This window comes from Pomacea canaliculata, linkage group LG4 (genome assembly GCF_003073045.1).
Source record: "Pomacea canaliculata isolate SZHN2017 linkage group LG4, ASM307304v1, whole genome shotgun sequence".
NCBI lineage: Eukaryota > Metazoa > Mollusca > Gastropoda > Architaenioglossa > Ampullariidae > Pomacea > Pomacea canaliculata.
Genome location: NC_037593.1, coordinates 11422829 through 11444464, shown reverse-complemented (window position 1 = coordinate 11444464; position 21636 = coordinate 11422829). Strand labels below are relative to the sequence as shown.

The window sequence follows — 21636 nt, the reverse complement described above, 5'->3', positions numbered from 1 at the left end:
TTCTGTGTAGAATTAACACAATAATCTACACAACTCCCCTTTTTTCTCTCGAAATGATAGCTTTCCCACTTCTTGGAGACACGAGGCTAAATATATCCTGCACCGGGAGTTCAAAACCCTGATATCACAAATGTTAAGTATCAACGTCATCAAGGCTTTGGCCAATGAAAAACCTGGGACGATAGACTTCGTTGACTTATTTCCCACTCGCTTTTGCATCTCGCGATCAGAGTGCGTTAATCAAGTGGATTCAAGTTAGCGGTCACTCGACAACCTCTCCCCTACCCTCCGAGCTTGTGTTGGTGCCTGGGCCTTCATGTCTGCCCAGTGCTGGAGCAAGGAGTGCGGACCCACAGTTTGTTAGGAGCCCATGGCGGGCACACACGATGCGGGACGCAGACAGGTTATCTGTGTGACTAGCCTGGAAGTAGGTTACAGCCTCAAACAGATTCCAACCCACAGACTTACCAGCCCAACAAATTTGATTCAAACGCACACACGTGCAAGGAAGCCGTTTAATTCAATCATAAACGCCAAGCAGAGCTCATGTAACCGTACACGACACATCATCAGACACACCGATAAACAATGATAACGATATGAAAATAATAATAAAGACTTGCATACCCTTTGATGGTGAAAAGAAACACTTTTTTCCAAAACCTGTCAGACCACTTTAAATTCAAATTCGTCTAAGATGATCGTCAACTGACAAAGACGACCTCCACATCAGATCAAACGGTTTATTTTACAAATTAAGATAGCTTAGGAACATAGTATATTCAATTACAAATAGAATCAGCTATGCTTGAGTGCAAGAGACTGGAAACATTCTTGCTTCAGAAATATCATTAAAAAGTTTCACAGCAAGGATGAGATTAACTGAATAGAACCGCGCTTCTTTTCATTGCTTTGCACTCCCCCCCCTCCCCCTACCCGTGTAAATACAATGTACGTCAACATTTTTTTTTCTTTAGTACAGCCACTTTCATAAAAATGTGATCAATAACAAAAGGACACCAAGCAATACATTTACCATAAAGGGCAGATAAATATTAACATAACCATACAATAAGGCCAGATGTAGCTTTTCTCATCCAAGCTTTGTGCATAAAGTCCTTTTTTCCCACAAACCATCCTGAGAAGGTTGTTAGTTTTGTACTTTTAAAACTTACTTTCATTACTAACAAGATATGGGACTAGGTGTCAGGAAAGCAGAAAACACTAAATTCAATCCATTGCTCATGATATTTTTCCAAGTGTAACAGGAGGAAGTACCTCTCATGACGAACTCATGATTTTGACTACGGATAAATCTGTCAAAAATAAATTTCTACAGTGGCGCATATTTCAGATTCTGCAATCAGCTAGTAAAATTTTGGGTTCTTTGTCAACACATTAAAGATAAAAAATAAATATTGAATGGCAATGTGTAAACTAAACTCGTGGCCACTCAAATTATTCTGACAAAGAAAGGAATGTCTCTAAATATTGCTGCAAAATCCTTGAAGGAAAGAGTGTTGAACACTTCATTGCCAAAAGAAAAAAAAAAAAAAAAACAACAGCCAACATTTACACCATTCTGAAATGTATGAGTCAATAAAAGTGACTGACTGCATGCAACATGGATATTCGAGGGAGAGAACATAAAACTTAACATCACTATGTACAACGAGCATGACAATGTTTTGAGATATGTCTTGACAATTCTGAGAAGACTGCCAAGAATGAAAAGTACAAGACATTTTTATTTTTGTTAAACAAATTACCCATTAAAATGTATATTGTTTCTGCATCTTGGTATAATTTCCTTATCATGTTTGCAAGCTCTCCTTGCACCTACACAGCAATCAGGCAGTGTGGTTCCAACTGGTTTAGGCAATCTCACATTAGGTTTGTTGCACATAAAAATTCACATAGTAAAAGAAAAAGACAAGACGTTTCAGGTAAGTGACAGGTGTTAATGCATCTCGATTAAAAACTGACATCTACTTGGCAAGGTTGATGCTCAACATTTTCTGTCCGGTGACTTCTAGCAGCCCGTCACACCCTTCTCTCCTTCCTGTAACATCAAGCCCATACTTCCATGTTCTGTCTTATCGCCAGTCTTGTCTGTCATCTTTACCAAAATCTAACCACACATACAAATGGCAGCTGTTCGCTTCCATTAAAAAAAAAAAAAAAAAAAAAAAAAAGAAGTAAATAATGAACAGACTGTGTTCAAAACTCTTTGGGGCATTAATGCAACAATGCTCAGAATTCAGATGTGTGCTGCCTCTTTGGGAAATGCAATACAGTTTTGGTTGCAATGTCTGCCAACAGTTTCCCTTTTGCTGCAATCTGTTTCAAGTACAAAGCTGTAGCTGTCATTTGAAAATCTCAGAAAATGTCCATGTCCTCTGGAGCATCCAGATCTCTGTACTCAATAATTGGTCGAGGATCACTTCTACGCCTGCACAAACCACAGCCATTTTGTTTCCGTTAATTTTTAATAGTGAAGTATTTAGCAAGGTAAGTGAACACACATCAGATTTGAACTCTTAATACAGAGGTTTATCAAAACGACAGTCTTACATTTGCTGTCAAGTGCTTGTGACAGCTGAGGAGAATGGCAAGTAATTTATAGCTATAATTGTGTCAAAATTAATATCAAAATTATTTTTTAAACCTCATTAAAAATAATTTTCCTCCTTCATCTAACATTATGGCAACTAAAAGCACAGAGCAGCATAGTGCCTACCCAAATGGTCGTGCACCTCCACTTGGTGGTCTGCCATAGTCTCTGTTATCCCGGCCTCCAAAAGCTGGCCCACCAAAGGGTGGCATGTTCCCTGCAAGGATAACACATATTTATACATGAAAAGATAAATGAGCCAAATATCTACTACACTCATAAATAGATACCATCCATTAACGTAGGCTTTAATACACTGTTAATAGCAATGTATCTAATTTAAGTCTCTAATTAGAAATTTATGAGTTTTCTTTTGGTACAAAGGACATTAGACTCACCTCCATACATCATAGGTGGGGTTCGCTGATTGTAGCCCACCAAAGAAGGAGGTTGTGCAGGAATAGATGGCATTATACCACCACCACCACCACCACCACCACCACCACCACCTCCACCACCTCCTCCAAACTGGTTTCCTTGGTTTTGGCCTGAAGACCGATTGCTGGGATGCTCAGGCAGTGATGGACGCTTGGGATCCATCAAATAATTGTTGAAGAAGGCCACCTAGTGTGATTTAAAAAAAACAAAAAATGTTTAAATAATGAACACTGCAGATTCATTTTCAAGACAAGCCAGAAGTGTTCACATTTTAAAAATCATCCTTTTATTTACTTAAAAATGCAACAACCATATTTTACCGATGATAATAAAGTCACAGGCTTGAGGACACATAGAGGAGCACAAGATGACCACAAGGACATACCTCTTTCTTCACCTCCTCGATTTTTTCAGCATGCTTGTTGAAAATATGTTTGCGCACAAAGTCGGGCCCTTTGAACTTCTTGCCACTTAGTGGACACAGCCACTTGTCTTTGGCCAGTTCCTGGGTGTTTGCGATCACAAACTTTTCAACTTCTGTGATCAGTGTTAAGGAAGACCACTGCACTAGGTATAGATCAACTCTTCTCACCTCTACTGTATGACATCTTTAACATCAAGTCCTCGATAAAGCAAACTAATAGTAATAGGTTCCATTTTATTTTAACTCAGCTGAAGTATAACTCAGGTGTGCAGACATTTACTGTAATGGGGGGCAATAAAAAGGACGAATGGCAAAGCTGCAATTTACAGCAGCATCACTAAATCAGCAAACTCTATCTACATGAGAAATGACTTTTCACAACTTCACAAAATATTTGTGGCCAAGGATATTTCTCAGGATTTTTCATGCCCAACTTCAAGGCCTCCTCTTCACTAATCTTGCTTGACACCTCCAAGAAGGGCTTCAGCTTGTTTTCCATGCTGGTTATCCACTCTGACACTGCAAACATTGGAAGAAACTTACTTTTATAAAACTTGTTACAGTACAGCATGACAAACCCCAGCCCAGTGAAAATGAAAGTTTACTGAAACTGCCGCTAAAAACATTTCGTGTCAAAATAGAAAAAAATCTTGCTAAGAAACAGTTTCTCAGAAATTAGTCATCCCTTGACCAGCACCTGTTGTTATGAGGAGCACATGGATAGACATGGCAGCTGACAGGGCCAGCCACTCTTACCTATTTTGGGATATAAAAGGTCCTGTACAAGATGACCAGTTAAGTCTTTGATGTTCGAAAACCAGTTCTTCCTCTGGATACTGTGGCTTCCATTACACTCCAAGGTGCCTTGAAGGATAGTCTTTGACAAGGTGTCGTGTCGAGTCAAATGACCAAAGTAGACCATTTTACATCACCTGACTGTTGAAAGTAGAGGTTCCTGGTGTTCTCAGTGTGGTATTGCTGTCCTCGATGTGCTGATCTGTCTTAGTGAGGGTCCTTAGTAGCTGTCACCTTGTGCATTTCATCCTCTATGTCCTGGTCTCAATCCCCTAGCTGCCTTTATCCTTTGCTTGATGGCACAGTTCACATTTTTGTATTTGGTAGCTACTTTGGGTTTGCACCATTTCACTCTTCAAGGCCCTCTCTGGTTACTGATTTGCTTATTGACCCAACTATCTGGTGAGTGCCACATGGAGGTCCTCGATAAGTGAAAAATAAGAAAAATAAAAACACAAGGAGAGATGAGTAGGAAGAAGGAAAGAGTGAAGAACACTCACCATCAGTCTGTGTCAATTTGGATGTTGGACCAGGTGCCATGCCCCTGGCATGCATAATTCCACAGCGGTGAGGCATTTCATCCTCATTGGGATACTCGTTGGCACTGTAGTAGTCAATGGAATGTACAATACGCAGATACAAAATCATGCGATCTAAAACCTGGAGAGAAAGAAAGAAAAAAAAAAACCATGTTACAGCAAGGAAGAAACTTCACAGCAGAAGAAGAATAGGTTATACATATCACCACACGCACAAGAAAAGTTGATCATTTTGATGGAGTAAAGGGAACATTCTCTTTTCAGCCAATACAATCAATGGGAAAAAGGTCTATGGTCTGTAGCATTTTGCAAATGATATGGATAGATAAATATGTAATAAATTACAATCTGCGCAAAGAGACAATCTATTGTGACTGAGAGAAAGACTTGCTATGGTAAAATTGATGAACAAGTTAACAACAGATGTCTATTGAGTAATTCTCACTGTTTTATTGTTATGTAACTTTTCTTTTCAACAAATAGGGATCAAATTTATAATTAAAAAAACTAAATGTACACTCACTCAAACAATCTTGTTACTTACCTTTAGCATGTTGTCATCTCTCTCCACTGTTAAATCAGAACTACTTTCCTTCACCTCGCCAGCATTTCCTGCAACGTGGTAAACATTCCTATATAAATACAAGCCACCAAATACATATCTGAAACAGACGATTTAATAATATGATAATTTTAATTAGAAAGAGCCAGGTAGTTCTGATAGGCTACACTATCAAGGGGCACAGGCATATAAAATAAACAACTAACCTAAAAGTTCATCCTCTTCAAAGCTGCCTTCTTCCACAAGATAGTCAGTAATATTTTGGAGGACTGGGTTGTTGGAAACAAAACTGAAGGACATTCGCTGCTGAGAAAAAAAGTTTTGCTATAAACAAAGGACACAGCATCAAATGAAACCTCTGATGGTGTTACAGTAACAAAAATTAAATGAATAGACTTTGCATCTGAGGTCAATAATCCCTTAATCATAATTTTAATAACAGATCTTATAACTTCTGTTGCAAATTATTTTTTCATCTACTTGTTCTGAACTTCCTTCCTGCCACCTTTCAGTTTGCAAACTTACAAAACAATAATGATAAAATCAAGTTTTTAAGTGTCAGTATGCATACAACCTGGTTTTCCCAATATATTTTATCACTACATTAACAAAACTTCAAATTCATATGGTCAGGAGGAAAAAGAAACAGGTCAAAAATAAAATAAAATAAATTGAAATTGAAAAGCAAGCATAGACAGCACGAATAACCAAACTCAGATGGGAAGAAAGAACAAGAATGAGAGAACTGTATGCCTGTAAGAAAGAGAGTGAGTGAGAAAATGCTCTAATAAGTACATAAATGACACAGGTTAGGGTTCAAAACCTTAACCAGATAAAAGTCAATGCCCTCTGACCTCTTTCTCCTCATCCTTTTTCTCCTCATCTTCATCAACCCACAAGCCCCACTTTCTGTCCAAGTTCTGGATGATGCGAGCTGCTAGCTTAATGTCATTGCGAGCCACAGCTTTGTGTACTGTCAATCCATTTACAGGCCGTACACGTTGTTTCAACTCTCGGTTCAGTGTTGCTCCCAATTCACAATCCCGAAGCTGTCATAATGATAACAATAACTACTCTTTAGATTTTGGCAAATAAATGAACAGAACTTCATACCTAAATTAAACAAACCAATAACTTTACTAATATATAGTTATCATAAAACATTTCTTCGTGACTGTGGGTGTGACTTTATTTGTAGTCTATGGATGAATGTCATCCATTGACACTGTGACAATGCTTGATAACTGTCATTACATACCATTTCTCTAGGACATAGCAGACAGCTTTTGTCCTACAGGTTTTAAACTGAGCCTGTTTAGAGACGGCTAACAAAGGAGACTCTTATTAGCTATTCAGGGCTATTCTTCCAACAAGAATTCTCTCTCCTGGCCATTGGAAAAACAACAGGTTGTTTAAAGTGCTTTTTAACTCATTGTGACAATTGAAACAAAGAAAGATGAAAGCTAGTAATTTGGTTAGGTAAACCAAATTCAAAAAGAGCTACATCTCCTAACATGGATCAGAAAAAAGTCTTAAAGATTATAATGTTTCCTGATGTACCTTTCTTTTCAAAATCGACGATAACATGATAGTATACACGTGAAGTCAGTAATTCTTCATCATTTCAGAGACTATATCCGACACTAAAGCTGTTGTTTGTCTTCATAAACTATGTTTATTCATTTCTACATGGTGTGTAACCATTAAAATCCAACAAATATTGTACTAAACATAGCATAAGCTTGTATAAAAACTTCCTTTTTGGAAATGAATTTTCACAATGTATAAAAGTGATTTAATATTTCTTAACTATTTCTTATGCAATATATGATAGGTGTTCAACTTCTTTTCCATAAAGAAATTCAAGGGCATGCTATTATGACACATTCTGCAAACTATAGAGAAGCATAAAATAAGCAGCACAAAATGAGGGCTAACTTACCCGAATGTTGTTCAAGTTCCAGCAGATGTCTTTGATGTTCACATTTTTGGCAAAAGTTACCCAGCCACGACGAAAGAATCGACGCTCAGGCTGGGGATCCTGTAGGGCCACCCTCATGAAGCCAGGGTATCGGCGACACATCTGTTGTAAACAATACCCTGCTTCAGTCAACCAAGCACATTCATCAGTGACAAAGGAACTAACAGCATAAAAAGTACAAAAACATCTGATACTCTTTACATTTTTGCAACAGGGATATCCTGCTCCCGACGCCTCTTCATCCACATACAACATAGATCAATAAAAATGCACAAAGATAAACACTGTTTTCCTGATGGTCTAGAATTTACAGGCATGACCACAGAAGAGGCACTAGACTCACAGCTTCCACTTCCATCTTAGTGATGGTAGGCGCTAGGTTGCGCAGAAAGATGGAGTTGGTTCGGTGAAGTGGCCGAGGTTGGTTTATGTCGTGGTCATCATCAGGTCGTGTGTTTACATCTTTCTCCTCATCTCCATCTCTTTTTTTGCCTGTAAACAGTAAACAGCGTCGCATGAGAGCATTGGCTTGAGCAGTATGTGCACATACACACTGCATACACAAAAGATGAAGGATCCTGCCATACGGCAACTCATTTGTACAAGACAGATTTTTAAAAAATGTGCCTGAATTGGAACAAAAATACTTGATATGGAGAGATTTTATAATGATATTTAGAAAATTACTTAACTGAGGGATGCTTTTGACTATGCTAATGACTTCTTCTATATTAGATGGACATGCAGACATATTTCTAAAACCGAGACATCTTTTTAGACAGCTCCACTATGAAATCATAAAAAAAAAAAAAAAAAAAAAACAAAACCAAAAAAATCAAAAAACAAAAATGAAATTATGAAGTATTTTGGCACTAAATCTGTTTCTAATTTTATTCAAATGCAATTTTCAGTCAAGACTGTTACCTTCTTTCCTGGAGCTTTCTGTCTTCTCACCAGCCACCTTCCCAGCTTCTTTCTCTGCTCCATTGGCACCAGATGCTGAGGCAGATGATGCAGCTCCTGCTACAGACTCGGTTCCAGGCGGCAAGGGTTCATCCTCTAGTCCTGCCATGGGACACTCTACTGAATCAGGTAACCATAATGATCTTTTCTTAAGAAGTAGTAGGACTCCTACACAGTAGGACTAATTGTGTCTCTTGCCTTAGAAAGTTATGAAAGCCAGTGTACATGCATGTGTTTCTGATATAGATACTGTTGATGTTTACTGTCTGCCCTTTAAAATCCTCCTCTAAGTGATGTACATCAGTTTGCAAAAATTAATGGACCATATTTTCATAAATTTGATGAGACAAAGTAACAAAACAGTAATGATTAATTTTGTGCAAAAAACCAGAATCAGTTAGATCTTAGTCCCTTATTTTTTCATGTCCTGTGGTATGGCAATATTGTATACCTGGTGGCGCAGGTTCGAGGTCAGAGTCTGATCCACTGTCCGATTCAGACTCACTTTCATAGCTGTATTCAGATTTTTCCCTGTTGTTCTTCTTTCTTTTATTTCTTCTTTTTTGCTGAAAAAACAGGTTGGAGGAGGGGGGAAGGGACCAGAGACTGAGGCAGGCAATACAAAAAACGACATGAAAACATCTGTGGACTTGTCCAAGTACCTGAACAATCCTGCATCTAGTAATGTAAAGACCATCAAATGACATTTTCCCCTCTAAACACAACCCAAGGGACCATAAAAAAATTTATGAATCACTTTAAAAATCACTGCATCTATCTACCAGAAACAGGTTAAAAATTTAGAACAAAAACAGCTGGTTATCATAGAATGCTTATATACATTTTTTATCGTTTCTAAAAATTTTAGGAAGGACTGAATTATCACAACCATAATTATAACTAGATGCATACCTCAGCACTACGCTCTTGTTCTTCTTGGTATTCACGAGCCTTCCACTGTAGTTCCTCTTGCTCAGGTGTGATGGCCAACTCCAGAGGCTTCTGCTAAACCAAACAAATCTGTGACTTTTTAACCTTTTTGTCCTACATCACCCATAAATCTCACCGAAATGGCAAGACACCCACGCTTTATAAGAGAAATATAAGCTGTTATCATTTACTAAGCTCAGTTAAAGGTAGTCCCTTAATTTAGCATCTCATTTTTCTCTTTAAAAAAAGCTTAATCTTCTTAGCTTAACTGCTCCCAAAAAAATGTGATTTTATTGCCAATCAGCTCCCAAATTCATGAATTAACATAGTAAATTCCCTTTTGTTTTTTATTAACAGAATTGTGGAAACCCTTTCTGCAAGGGGGTTGGGGGGTGGGGTGGGGATGAATCAAAATATGGTAAAAATAAACAAAACACTGTTTGCCTTAAAGTGACATTTTCTTTGTAAATTCTTTTTTTTTTGTTCTTACAACACAATAATTGGAAGCGTAGAGGTTAGCAGGCTTGGCTGTTAGGGTCCCCTGTACTCATGTGCATGCAACCATGACTGCTATAAAACCTGGACACCCCATCCCAAAAAGCATGAGTGTGACCCTCCTCTTGCAGCCCAACTTGAACAAAAATCCTCCATGGTTATCTTCTCAATAAAATGATCACAGCCCAACTGACAAGAGCAGGCACTCTCAAGAACATGATGGCCAAGCAAGTGTATATAGTACTTAAAGCAAATGTAAAGCACAGTGAGCTCTTTGCAGAGTCTTATATAGTCGCTGACGGCAAATGCACCAGGGTACAGTGGAGCCTTCACTGACAAGGAGTAATAATTGTTTTTAATTTGAGTAGTTGTAGCCATTAAGCTTACTATTAGTTGGGTTGTCTGGTAAAGTTAATTGAGAAACTTACATCTGTGATTTTCTCTGGCTCTTTTTCTGCTTCTTTTTTTTCTGTCTCCTCCTTTTTCTCTTTCTCAGGGCTGAAACACCTTTAGAACATTAGCTATTCTGCAAAAATGTCTTAAACCATACAGAACAGACAGTACAGCATCTACATATTAATACACTGCATATGTGTTTATAATTGACAGGTATGTCAATGATACATGTATAAATTATTATGCAAAAAAATATATATATATTAGGTACGGGCGCACACACACATCTTCCCACGAAGTTCGCGTTATGACGTTTACGAAGCAAAAAAAAAAAAAAAAAGGGGGGATGGTGATGATTGGGATGTAAAATTACAGTATAAACACTACACTTTCCCTACCTTTTTTCAAGAGGCTGGCTTTCAGACATGGAGTTACGCATAACCCCTTCATCCTTATCTGCAGGTTGATCGAGGACTGTAAGGTCGATGTCTGATCCGCCCTCCATCTTGATCACAGCTACCAAAGGGGAAATAATGATAAGTCAACATCATAAGTTGACTAAAATTTGATGTCCTGGTATATCCTACATCTTGTGTGTAATGTGCTGATGAAGTAATGTGGTAGCATAGTTCTAGTGATCCTTTTGAAGAAGAGTTACAGGAATAACATGGACATCTGCCATTTTCTTCTGGCCGTTTATTTAGAAGCTGAATGCACCTAACAGTAGCATAAATTTCACCTAAAAGACAGTCATTGAACCAACCTGCATCAAGGACTTTGAGCATTTCATCTGTCTTGTCAACATCCACAGAAACATTGTTGAAGCGGCCTGCACTCTGCAACTCCAAAAACACCTTCAGCCGGTTTCGTAGAGAGGCTCTTATCTCTTCCTGTCGTTTGGCATACTCTTCTGGATGGTACTTCGATTTAAACCTGTTTAGTAAACATACCGAAAAAAAAAACCCAAACTGAAAATAAGTGAATGTAGCACAAGAACTGAACAACCACAAATGAAACCAAACAATATGTTGCTTGACCAGAAGACTGAATCTGCTATAAAACTAAGTATAGCATGCATTTGCATGTGTACAAGTGCATTCAGAAAGTTACGGAAAATAGCTCAAGAAAAGATTTACTAGAATACTGAAAAGTCAAAACAACCACGCATAGGAATCTGCAGTTTTTAGAAGTGTTCTTTCCCATTAAATACTAGAACGAAACAAAATCCTTCTGATAAATAAAAGACGATTTGAGAAACAAAATTTGAAAAGGGGAAAATGAGAAAGTGTTTAAATATACTTTGCCTATATCATAGTTAAAGAATTCAGGAAAGATAAACAAACAAACAAAATTATAATAATGGATTAACATGTTGCAAATGTTACATACAAATGAGTTTGTATTGCTAACTTTACCACAATGCAGACCTACATGAGCCCCTCACCCCACATCCAATCGTCACAAACGTAGATAATGCTGCTTAGCATACCTACCCCTCAGGTCCGATGGCACTCATTTTTCACTCACAGAACTTGACAGGAAACACAAGACTGATGTAATGACGAGTGTATGCCTATCCCTACTAGTACCTAGCACTTTGACACAACTAACCACTGCATTGTTCGCAGTGACCTAGCTATTTTGCCAGCTGTTCAGCGGAAGGTGCACCAAGCATTGCAAAAACAGCAAGATAGGGTGTGCAGGTCAGCCCAGCCTTGCACTGAAAGAAGTCGAGTTTGGCTGTAATGTATATAGGGTTAGGGAAACATCGTTGTGCATTTGGTGAGGATGCTGGTAGATATAGGCTGTCAAGAGAAAGGCATTGTGACATTTATAAATTAGACTAGTGGATCAGAAAGAAATTAACACCAAATTTTTTACGTAAATTTTACATCTGAAAATGACAGAAAATAGTCATAAATTTATAACAGATAAATTATATGTTAAAGATTTGCTTTTTCCTTTCATACTCTCACAATAAATTTCTTTTCAAGTGATGGTGACGAAAGTAATGGCTAAAGAGTGGCTGAAAATGGATGACAATACACACATTAGTATTTTATTCCATTTCTGTTGTCAAGATTTACTTTTGCACTGGAAAGGGTTAGACAGGCTTAAATATTTCTGATCCACATAGGTTTACATAGAGGCTTGCAGCTATCAGCTCTCAGAAATTTTTTTTCATGAAGCTACCAGCAACTGTTCTTTAAATATATTTGTTAGGAATGCCCCAAACGGGGAAACCAGTATGGAAAACAGATATCGCATAATGTTTTCCATCTTCTTACCATCCCACCATTTTTCTCAGTGTGATGGGGGGCACCCAAACTGATGCACACACATACAAATGTGCATATATACATATATATTAATGTCAAAGGCTTATTGGTTCAGTGTTTGTCTTTGCTATCCTGCTATAAATGTTGAAAATACTTTTGTAGGATCCTAAGTTCAGGCACTCTTTGAGTATTCATAAGATTTGCCAAGAAAGAAGCACTAGAAGTAGAACACATCCATTATTATACCACTGACAATACCAAAGAACAGGGCTAGGTAATCATAGTGTACATCTCAAGCACTAATCATGTCCCCTTTCTGTACACTCTTACTACAGAACCCTGTGGCAGCCTTTCCACAAAGTTCCTTTATCCTAATGTATGAGTATTTCCACGACAATAATCTCCTTAAAACAGTATTTATGCAAAGGTGTAGGCCAGACATTCTCACCATTCTTCTTCTTTATGTGTGAGAAAGAACTCTGAGATCTGCTGCCGCTTGAAGTCAATCTTGTAGTCATTGTAACGTTTGATGGCGTCTTCTTCGCTAATTGCATCATCTTGTTGTGTGAGGTACTGCTTGAAGGTCAACAATGGAGGCTGAGTAGGAAAGTCTGGTTCATTTCTGAGGGGGAAAAAAAAAAGGTGACTATTTCAAGTATTCTTGCTAAGCATGTCTGTGACAAGACAAACTGCAACAACTGATAGAATTAGCTTGGACCACCAAATCTCACACAATAAAAATCAAGAGGATTTACTTACCTATTGGGCCCTCCAGACATAGGAAACTCTTGATGAGGTGGCATACCTCCGCCCATATCATGTGCTGCTCCATGACCCCACCCAGGGTGATGACCAGGCCCACCGTTACCCCCCATGGGCATATGGCCAGGGCCACCACCCCGCCCTCCTCCATACTGCATATCATACTGTTGGTAATTGTCATCCCTGAAACAAAAAGCAATTTGTAAAAGGAAGGATAAAACCCCACTTTGATTAGATGTACACTCAAACAAAATGATAAAATAATAGCAAATAAATAATAAATATAATCTTCAGCTTCAAACTTTGCTTTCTGTCCATGACTTTCATGTGGCTTTTGACTGATACAGGAGACAAAAGCAAAGAACCACTGGTAATATTATTCAGTAAAACATATCAAATTGCTAAAACAAACTCTGAATACAATGGTATCTAATCTGAATGGGCCAGCCAGACTCAAGATGTTTAAACGTTGGACATTTTTTTCAATATTCAATAATATTCCACCTTCATTCTTGGCTGTACATTTTTGGTATCTCTGTCTTCAGAAAGCAAATACAAGTATCCTCACCAATCCCGCCTCATCCGCTTAACCTGATGTCCCATCTCGTGTCGTGGAGGACTAAAGCGCTCTCGCCGGCGAGACTCGTACTGCTCACGCCCATACATCTCCCTCCTGTCTCGTGTGTTTCGGCTGTTATTCCAGATTTCTCTAGAGCGAACATTCTGTCGACTGCTAACAGATGGAAACGACCTGTGCAAGAGAATAGGCTAACACCTAGTGGCTTGTGCATGCAATCAGCAGTGGGATCAAAGTTGAACCACACGCGCCCGCGCACACGTACCACAAAAATTGTGTATGCACAAAATGCACACATATACAGAGTATACAGAGCGACTTATAAGCATGCAGATTAGAGGAAAAAATTCAATATGCACTCTTTGTGTTTGACCGGAAGGTTAAAAGTGTGTTAAACATAAGCACAGGCAAACAACCACTTCATGGTGCATCTCATCTTGGGTCATAACTTCATTTACTAAAGACATCAGGAAGTGTTATCTACTCAAGATGTTAGGGCTTGCACGAAAAATGTCTACACTGGCATAGCCACTTATCGCAGGAAACGAAATATAAGTTTTGCAATGCCCTAAAGATAATATCTTCTTCCCATTGCGAATTTGCATTAACTGATTATTGACATGAAAAATTAGAATATTTTAACAGTACCAACAAGTGAGGTAGTCAATACACAAGTTCCAGAACATCCCAGATGATGTCTGTTAAAGACAACTACAGAATTCACAGTCATTGGTCAAACTAGCTAAAACTGTAGAATACTGATCAGAAATTAAAATCTACTTATGCTACAAAAATAAAACAACAAAGGCCTGCTTTTTCAGTCACAGGTGTGCTTAAAATCAATTTTAGGGGAAAAAAATCAGCAAACAACACAGAACAGAACACTCCTCAGAACCTCATACATTCATATTCAGGTGCTAATGACCTAAACGGGTGATTCACAATTATTTCTACAGTTTACAGCTGCTAAATCAGTAACAATATAGTATTAGATTCCTTTGGGATGCCAATGGTGTAACATTCATAGAAATAAAATTCTTCAGCTGTAGAAACATTTTTTGTATATCTTGCATATTAACTTCAGCTACCCTCCCCCCAAACATGACTGCTGTGCTGCTTTTACATTTTGCAAATGAACATGCATTAAAACGTTCAAAACTTGGGGTAGGAATTAAGTAACTGGGGCATTCAAAAATAAAGAAAATAAGAGAACTATCACACCATGCAAAAACCAAAAGCATTCCTTGCTATTTGTGGTCAAGTAAGTATCAAATAAGAGAACAAATTTAAGCCAATAAGGAAATACAGCATGACTCTAATTTGTAAATCAATAAACTTATTAAAATAAAGTCAGTTAATATTTATATTTGGTCAAGTCAAAAGTAAAGATTACGCTAAAAAAGAAATATTCTTTAAACTAGCGAAAATGTTTTTCAGATCAAGATTTTCATGAGTATAGTGTGAGGTAACTCAGCTCAAACCTAACAAAAATTCTGAGAGGGCATGGGGCGAAGTGAGTTACTGTTTATGAGAATACTCACTGATTGCCCCGCATGCCCCTTCTGAAACCAAGAAAACAAGACAATATTCAAAGAAACAGGCTTAAAAAGTCTGTCACAACAAAAAAAGCAAATTGTACCATTTAAGCTAACATATTCTGGTTAAACATCTGTCACAGAGATTCTCACTCCAATGAAATTCTAGACATACAACTTACCAAACAATAAAACAATATATTGTTTCCCAATATTTATATAAGTGTATGCACATGCACATTGCATGGATGCACACACACACACACAATTGCGAACGTTTTAAAATAAGTTGGTAGCTAAAAGGGTATTTTTGCTAACATTGGATATCACACACAATGTTTCTCATCAACCATATGCTGATGATACGCAGCAGTACTGCTCCACTCAAGTCTAAATCTACTACCAGCACCATAGAAGTCAAAGACTGGATGGTGTCAAACAACTTCAACTCAATGATGATAAAACAGAAGACCTCCTATGTTCGAGAAGAAGAAATCCATCTTCACTCGTTTGTCCACCAAGTCACATCAAGGAGGGCGAAACCAACATCACCTTTGCATCCTCCATCAGGTATCGGATTCATTGTCACTGCAGACATGACTCTTGCTAAACAAGTTACAGCTGTCTGTCAGTCTGCCTATTACGAACTACGCAAGATCAGCGCCATCCATCACATTCTGTCTACGCGCACTACCATCACTCTTGTCTTTGTGTTTGTTTTATCCAGACTTGATTACTGCAACTGGCTGCTCGGAATATCTTTTCCACAAACTCCAAGAAGTACAGAACTCAGTGACGCGTCTGGTGCTTAGAGCTAGTTTTCTACACTGGCTTCCTATCCGTTCTTGCATCCAGTACAAACTGTCTGTGCTGTGTTTTAATTTCTTTGCTGGCACCTGCCCTGATTATTTCTCTTAATTGCTCTTCCCTTATGTCCCAGCCAAAAAACGCCGTTCCTCATCTGATGATTGTCTCCTTACTCTTCCTGTCACCACAACAGCAACATATGGCCACAGGATTTTTGGTTATTGTGCAGCGAAACAATGGAACTATCTTCCTTCCCATGCTCCTTAGGAGTGTGAGTATGCGCTTTACACATTTTGCATTTATTATTATTATCTAAAAATTATCTCACCTGAAAGAGTTATGTCCTTGAAAGACATGTTTATGACTTATGACTACAAACATATTTTTAAACATAATTTCTACACAAACAGGCTGTTCTTACATTAAATTTGTGGTTTGTTACACTTTTAATTATGTGAAATGCCAAAAATTGGGTGGTGGGGGGGGGGGGAATATTCCAACACATAACCGAACTTTAGAACTAATTACATCGTACTTCAGAGCTTAAGCGCTAACCCTGTCTACACAAACTGCGTAACACTAAAATAACATATGCTAGCCTGCTTATTTTTTTATCGTATCTCTTTTTCCTAAAGGATGAATATCCCAAAGGATCCCTATTCAGAACTAATGCAGCAAATCCTTCCCTTCAACAATCAATCCTTCTCAAACAAATATATATATACATTTTAATGCCCTGTCACTAGCAGTTACAGAAATCCACCCACTATTATGTTCTCTTCTAGAACTGATTTTTAAAAGGTCATTGTTAAAGGTGCCAAGGCAGCCGCAAATAGAAAATATAAGAAGCTATTTTACTTCACTAATTCTGTCTTTCAACAGGGTTCCCAGGGATCAGGGATGGTGCCAAAAAAGGACCTTAAAAGGACCTTAAAAGGACCTTTCATGCATTCGTAAGGACCTAAGTGACAGTCATCAATGCTTAAGTTTTTCTCTTGTGTGGTCGGAAAGATGTATTATTTATGAATCTGTGGTCTTCTCTATGTTCTCAAATACATGTATTTCTAGTAATAAATAATCAAAGAGTTAATTTTGATGCCTGTCTACCATATTTAGATTAGATAACTTAAAAAGTGTCATTAGCGCGCTGATAATATACACTGTTAATGTTCCAAGTTTTCTAGAAATCTAGGTAATAATAATTGCAAAACCTGAAAGCCATTCTTTGGTGTAATACAAAAGTCAGTTCACGTGTCTCTCTCTCGCACACACACTCTAACGGGAAGAGAGAGAGAAATAGAGCTATGCACAGTAGTACTAGAAGATCAAAGTTCAAGAAAGAGTAAGTTTCTAAAGACCTTTTGAAAAAAGAGTGTTTTTTGCGAATACGGAAGGGCAACTAGTGTTGTACAGATGTGTAGACCAAACACGCGGCGAAAAATCGTCGGTATTTTGCGCCAAAGTCGACTCCGGAAATAAATTTGTGGTAATATTTTATCGATAAAAGGACTTAAAAGGGTCACAGAGAAAATGTAAGGACCTGTGTGAGAATTTGAAAGGACCGCATGGCAAATAAAAGGACTTAAAAGGCCTTTCGGCAAAAATTCAATATAAAAGGACTTAAAAGGACCTTGCAAGGACCTGGGAACCCTGTTTCAAACAATAAAACTATAAAAGTAATTGAATTTTGTGTTAGGGTTCATGAGTTATTTTACACACACAAAAAAAAGTGATAAATAATTGACACAGTGTCATTCGAAACGGAGTGAAGATGGAAAGCTGAACAACAGCTAAAAAGATTACAGATTGCTTTTTATAAACTTGAAACATGAGACCACCACAGCGTTCAGTTATTAACCAGTTTTTGTAATACTTACACCAGCGGTTCTCAACCTTTTACATGTGGCGACCCCCCTGACGAACACCGGTACGTCCGCGACCCCCCTTAGCCAGCTAGGTCGGTGGAAGAGCGGGCGGGGGGGGGGGGGGGGGGGGGAGCCCTAGCTAACGTCGAACGCCGCGTCGAGGAAATCAATGCAATTCAACAACGGAAGAGCAAAGTTCGTATCTGCAAGAAGTATAACTGTTAATGAAATTTTACTAAAGCTAATAAATATTATTTTATTGGACACTCACTTTGATTAATGAGAAGGTTGAGCCTGCTTGCTGTTGCATAGAGAAGCGAACCTGTGTCCGATGTTCGTACCCACTGCTATTCGCAGCTCAGCCTCTGCGTCCACACGATTTCTGTATTTCGACTTCAGTGCTGCCAATGCTGAAAATCCTTGCTCACACATATATGAAGTTGAAAATGGCAGCAGAACTTTCATTGCTTTCTCAGAAAGGAGAGGATATTCACCGTTGATGCTAATCCAGAATGTTGTCACTGGTGTTGTTTGGAAGACCATTTTCAGGGATTGGTCACTCGAAAGGTCGATGAGCTGCTCTTCTTCTTGCGTGGACAACCCGCTTGTGCTAGGATCAGCCAGAAATGGATTACGAATCCAATCGTATTTAGTCACATCAATTTCAGCGAAATAATGCTGAAACCTTTCTTGCATTCCGTTTAGATGGGCAATAATTACATTCTTCACCTGATCAAGATTCAAGTTGTCAGCCTTGCACTTACACAAGCACGGAAACATATCAAAAATATTTTCTTGGCGTATCTTTTGCGTCCACAACGAAATTTTTCGGACGAAAGCATTCATCTTGTCAGTTGTTTGTAATATGGTGGTGTCCTTCCCTTGCATAGAAGTATTCACAACGTTCAGCTTCTCAAATATGTCCGATAAATATGCCATTAGCAGCAGCCATCGGTCGTTCTTAAGCAGGTCAGCCTTGTTGAAAGAGTTCTCCTTCACAAACACCCACAATTCTTCCCGCAATTCAAAGACTCTTGCGAGAGCTTTTCCCCGCGACAACCACCTTGATTCGCAGTAATAGAGCAAGGTGTCATAGTCGGCTCCCATGTCTTGACATATCAGAGAAAACAGGCGAGATCTGGCAGAACTGTTCTTTACAAAGTTCACCATTTTTATGACATCTGTTAGCACTGTGTTCAACTCAACACTCAAATCTTTGGAAGCTAGAACTTCACGGTGGATCATGCAGTGAGTCCAAACTACGTCTGGAGCAACCTTTTTAATAAGAGATTGCAACCCTTGTTTCTTTCCAGCCATTGCAGGGGCGCCATCTGTGCACAAGCCGACGCAGGAACTCCAGGAAATGCCTTGGTCCTTAAGGAAGTCATCGACAATCCCAAAAAAATCTTGGGCTGTTGCTCTGCGTTCAATTTTCTTGCAAAATAAAAAGTCTTCCAGAAGAGTATTTTCCCACACGTAACGAATGTAAGCAATCAAATGTGAGTCACCTGCAGTGTCAGTAGCTTCATCTAACTGCAAAGCAAAATTTTTGCTTTTTATACGACTGATCAACTGATCAGACACGTCTTCAGATATCTCAGTTATTCTTCGGCGAACTGTGTCATTTGACAAAGGAATGGCTTGCAGTTGCGTAGCAGCATCTTCTCCTATCATGGTCCGTACAATGTCCATTGCTGCAGGCAATATTAATGACTCTCCGATCGTATGTGCTTTTTTGTTTTGAGCAATGCGATAGGAAACTTGATACGAAGCCATCAAAGCTTTCTTATGAATTGATGTATGTGAGACAAATGTTTTTTTGTCTCTTTTGTATTCTTGCAATTTTCGTTCAAAAAATTCGAGAGGTTTGCAAGCTAATTCCGCATGCTGAGTTTCCAAATGGCGCCGTAGTTTGTTTGGCTTCATACTCTCTGGAGCTAATATTGCGAGGCAAACAACACACTGTGGCCGTTCTTTACCATCAACAATAATGTTTGTAAAACCCGTTTTCAAGTATTCATTGTCATACTTTCTTACTTTCGTAGCAGGCCTTTCTGGTTTTTCATTGGCTCCAGCACCCAAAACTTGCACATCGCTCGTTTCTTCACTTTTTCTTTTCAAAAAACCACCGCAATCAGTTCCTTTTCGCAGCACAAATTTATCCATGGCTATCTTCTTCAGGACAAACACGTGTACTTGCATCCAAAATTTTGATTAAAACTGCTGTCTTTATCCAGTCGCAGCGCATTGTCTGGTCATGGCCTTCTGTCAGGGACCTAGAGTACTAGGACTGAGCACGTGCGAATGAAAGGGTGTGAATGATGGACGTTTCCTGAATGCCTGCCTTTTAGATGTTTAAAAACAAAGAGAGAGGTGTGACTGGAGAGGGAGAGGAGAGTCAGCGATGAGAGATTGGGGGAGAGAGAGGGCAAAAGGTGAGAGGAGGGAGATTGGAGACTTAATTGTTTAGAAGGGGATTGTGTTTTGAGTTTTGGAAGTGAGAAGTCACTGCATGCCGAGACAGTGTACTTAAATAGGAAGAAGAGATTTGGAGTTTGAGCCCCCGCACCACTCGGTTACACAATGTAAACTAATTTCACTAATACCAGTATAAGAAACTTTTTTTTAAAAAATGACCACCTTCGCGACCCCCTTGTAGGCACGTCGCGACCCCCCAGGGGGTCGCGACCCACAGGTTGAGAACCGCTGACTTACACTTTTATGCAGTGCTAAGAGTATAATCATTGCAAACATACCATAATATGGGAAAAATAGAATGCATCTCAAAATGTAATTTATATCTACAATAAAAAACAAAAAACTACATCCTAAGAAAATTAATTTTTAGCAAATTAACAAATTATTATAACTGTCATTCCAACTAGATTTGCAAATCACTGAAATAGTACATGAGTTGCAATAATAAACAGGCCACAGTGAAAGCAAGTCAAATGACGGATAACACATGACAAACTGCTTTGTTACAGACAGTTTAATGTTGTCAAACATATGGTAAATGTTACCTGTCCTCCCACGATTCTCGTCGACGGTCATCTCGTCGTTCGTAATCACTTCTTTCTCTTCGGAATTTGTCTCGCCCTTTTCTTCTGTCGTAATCATCATCGCTGTCTGCCATTTTGATTTACTTCCCTTGACTGTGAAGCAAAGAAATAAAAGCTTCGCTTGAACTGTCAAGAAACTTACAAATCCATTATGTTAAGAAAACTGTAAGTAACTAATCGGTATGCATCTTATACACTAAAATGATCAAAGAAACTGAAAAATCAAGTGTAAACAATTATTGTCCAAACCGGTCGCTTTCCCACTCATTTAATGCGTTTCGACCATTGCTTGCTGTATTTCATAATGACTGCAAATATATATGCGACAAATACACTTACCTAATACTTCAAACTATCAATAATAAATTCAGGCAAAACTAATTAAGAAAGTCCGAAAGGAATCCGTGATTTACCAGTTCAAACATACACCCCTTGTCCCTTTTTTGTTTTAAATCAACAGGAACTTCCAAACAAGGGGAGCAACACCTCTGCTTCCGGTTTCATGTTTTGTAAGATAAAAGATTGTTTTCTGAAAATCATTATCGGTTTCGTCATAGATCACAACATACATACGTATTTTATTCTTACAAAAATACACAGCATAAAAATAAT

General features: G+C 38.5%; 1 protein-coding gene across 11 annotated transcripts; it reads right to left on the bottom strand.

The window, feature by feature from the left end:
• Positions 1-501: 501 nt before the first annotated feature.
• LOC112562293 (serrate RNA effector molecule homolog A-like) lies at positions 502-21522 on the bottom strand. 11 transcript variants are annotated; one of them, XM_025235441.1, is made up of 23 exons: positions 21438-21522; positions 20986-21117; positions 15297-15317; positions 13747-13929; positions 13176-13361; positions 12865-13038; positions 10901-11070; positions 10536-10653; positions 10170-10239; positions 9229-9321; positions 8768-8882; positions 8278-8436; positions 7697-7845; positions 7315-7455; positions 6227-6421; positions 5579-5678; positions 5355-5422; positions 4772-4931; positions 3887-3995; positions 3438-3591; positions 3013-3238; positions 2741-2831; positions 502-2452 (listed from the first exon to the last, which is right to left on the bottom strand). In XM_025235441.1, exons 2-23 carry the CDS (start codon positions 21096-21098, stop codon positions 2380-2382), a joined length of 2868 nt encoding a protein of 955 aa, XP_025091226.1. In that variant the 5' UTR covers positions 21099-21117; positions 21438-21522; the 3' UTR covers positions 502-2379. The 11 variants fall into 11 exon arrangements, with proteins under 11 accessions (XP_025091226.1, XP_025091230.1, XP_025091229.1 ...); XM_025235445.1 differs by having other exon boundaries at positions 5579-5675; XM_025235444.1 differs by having other exon boundaries at positions 8278-8433.
• Between the last annotated feature and the right edge of the window lie 114 nt (positions 21523-21636).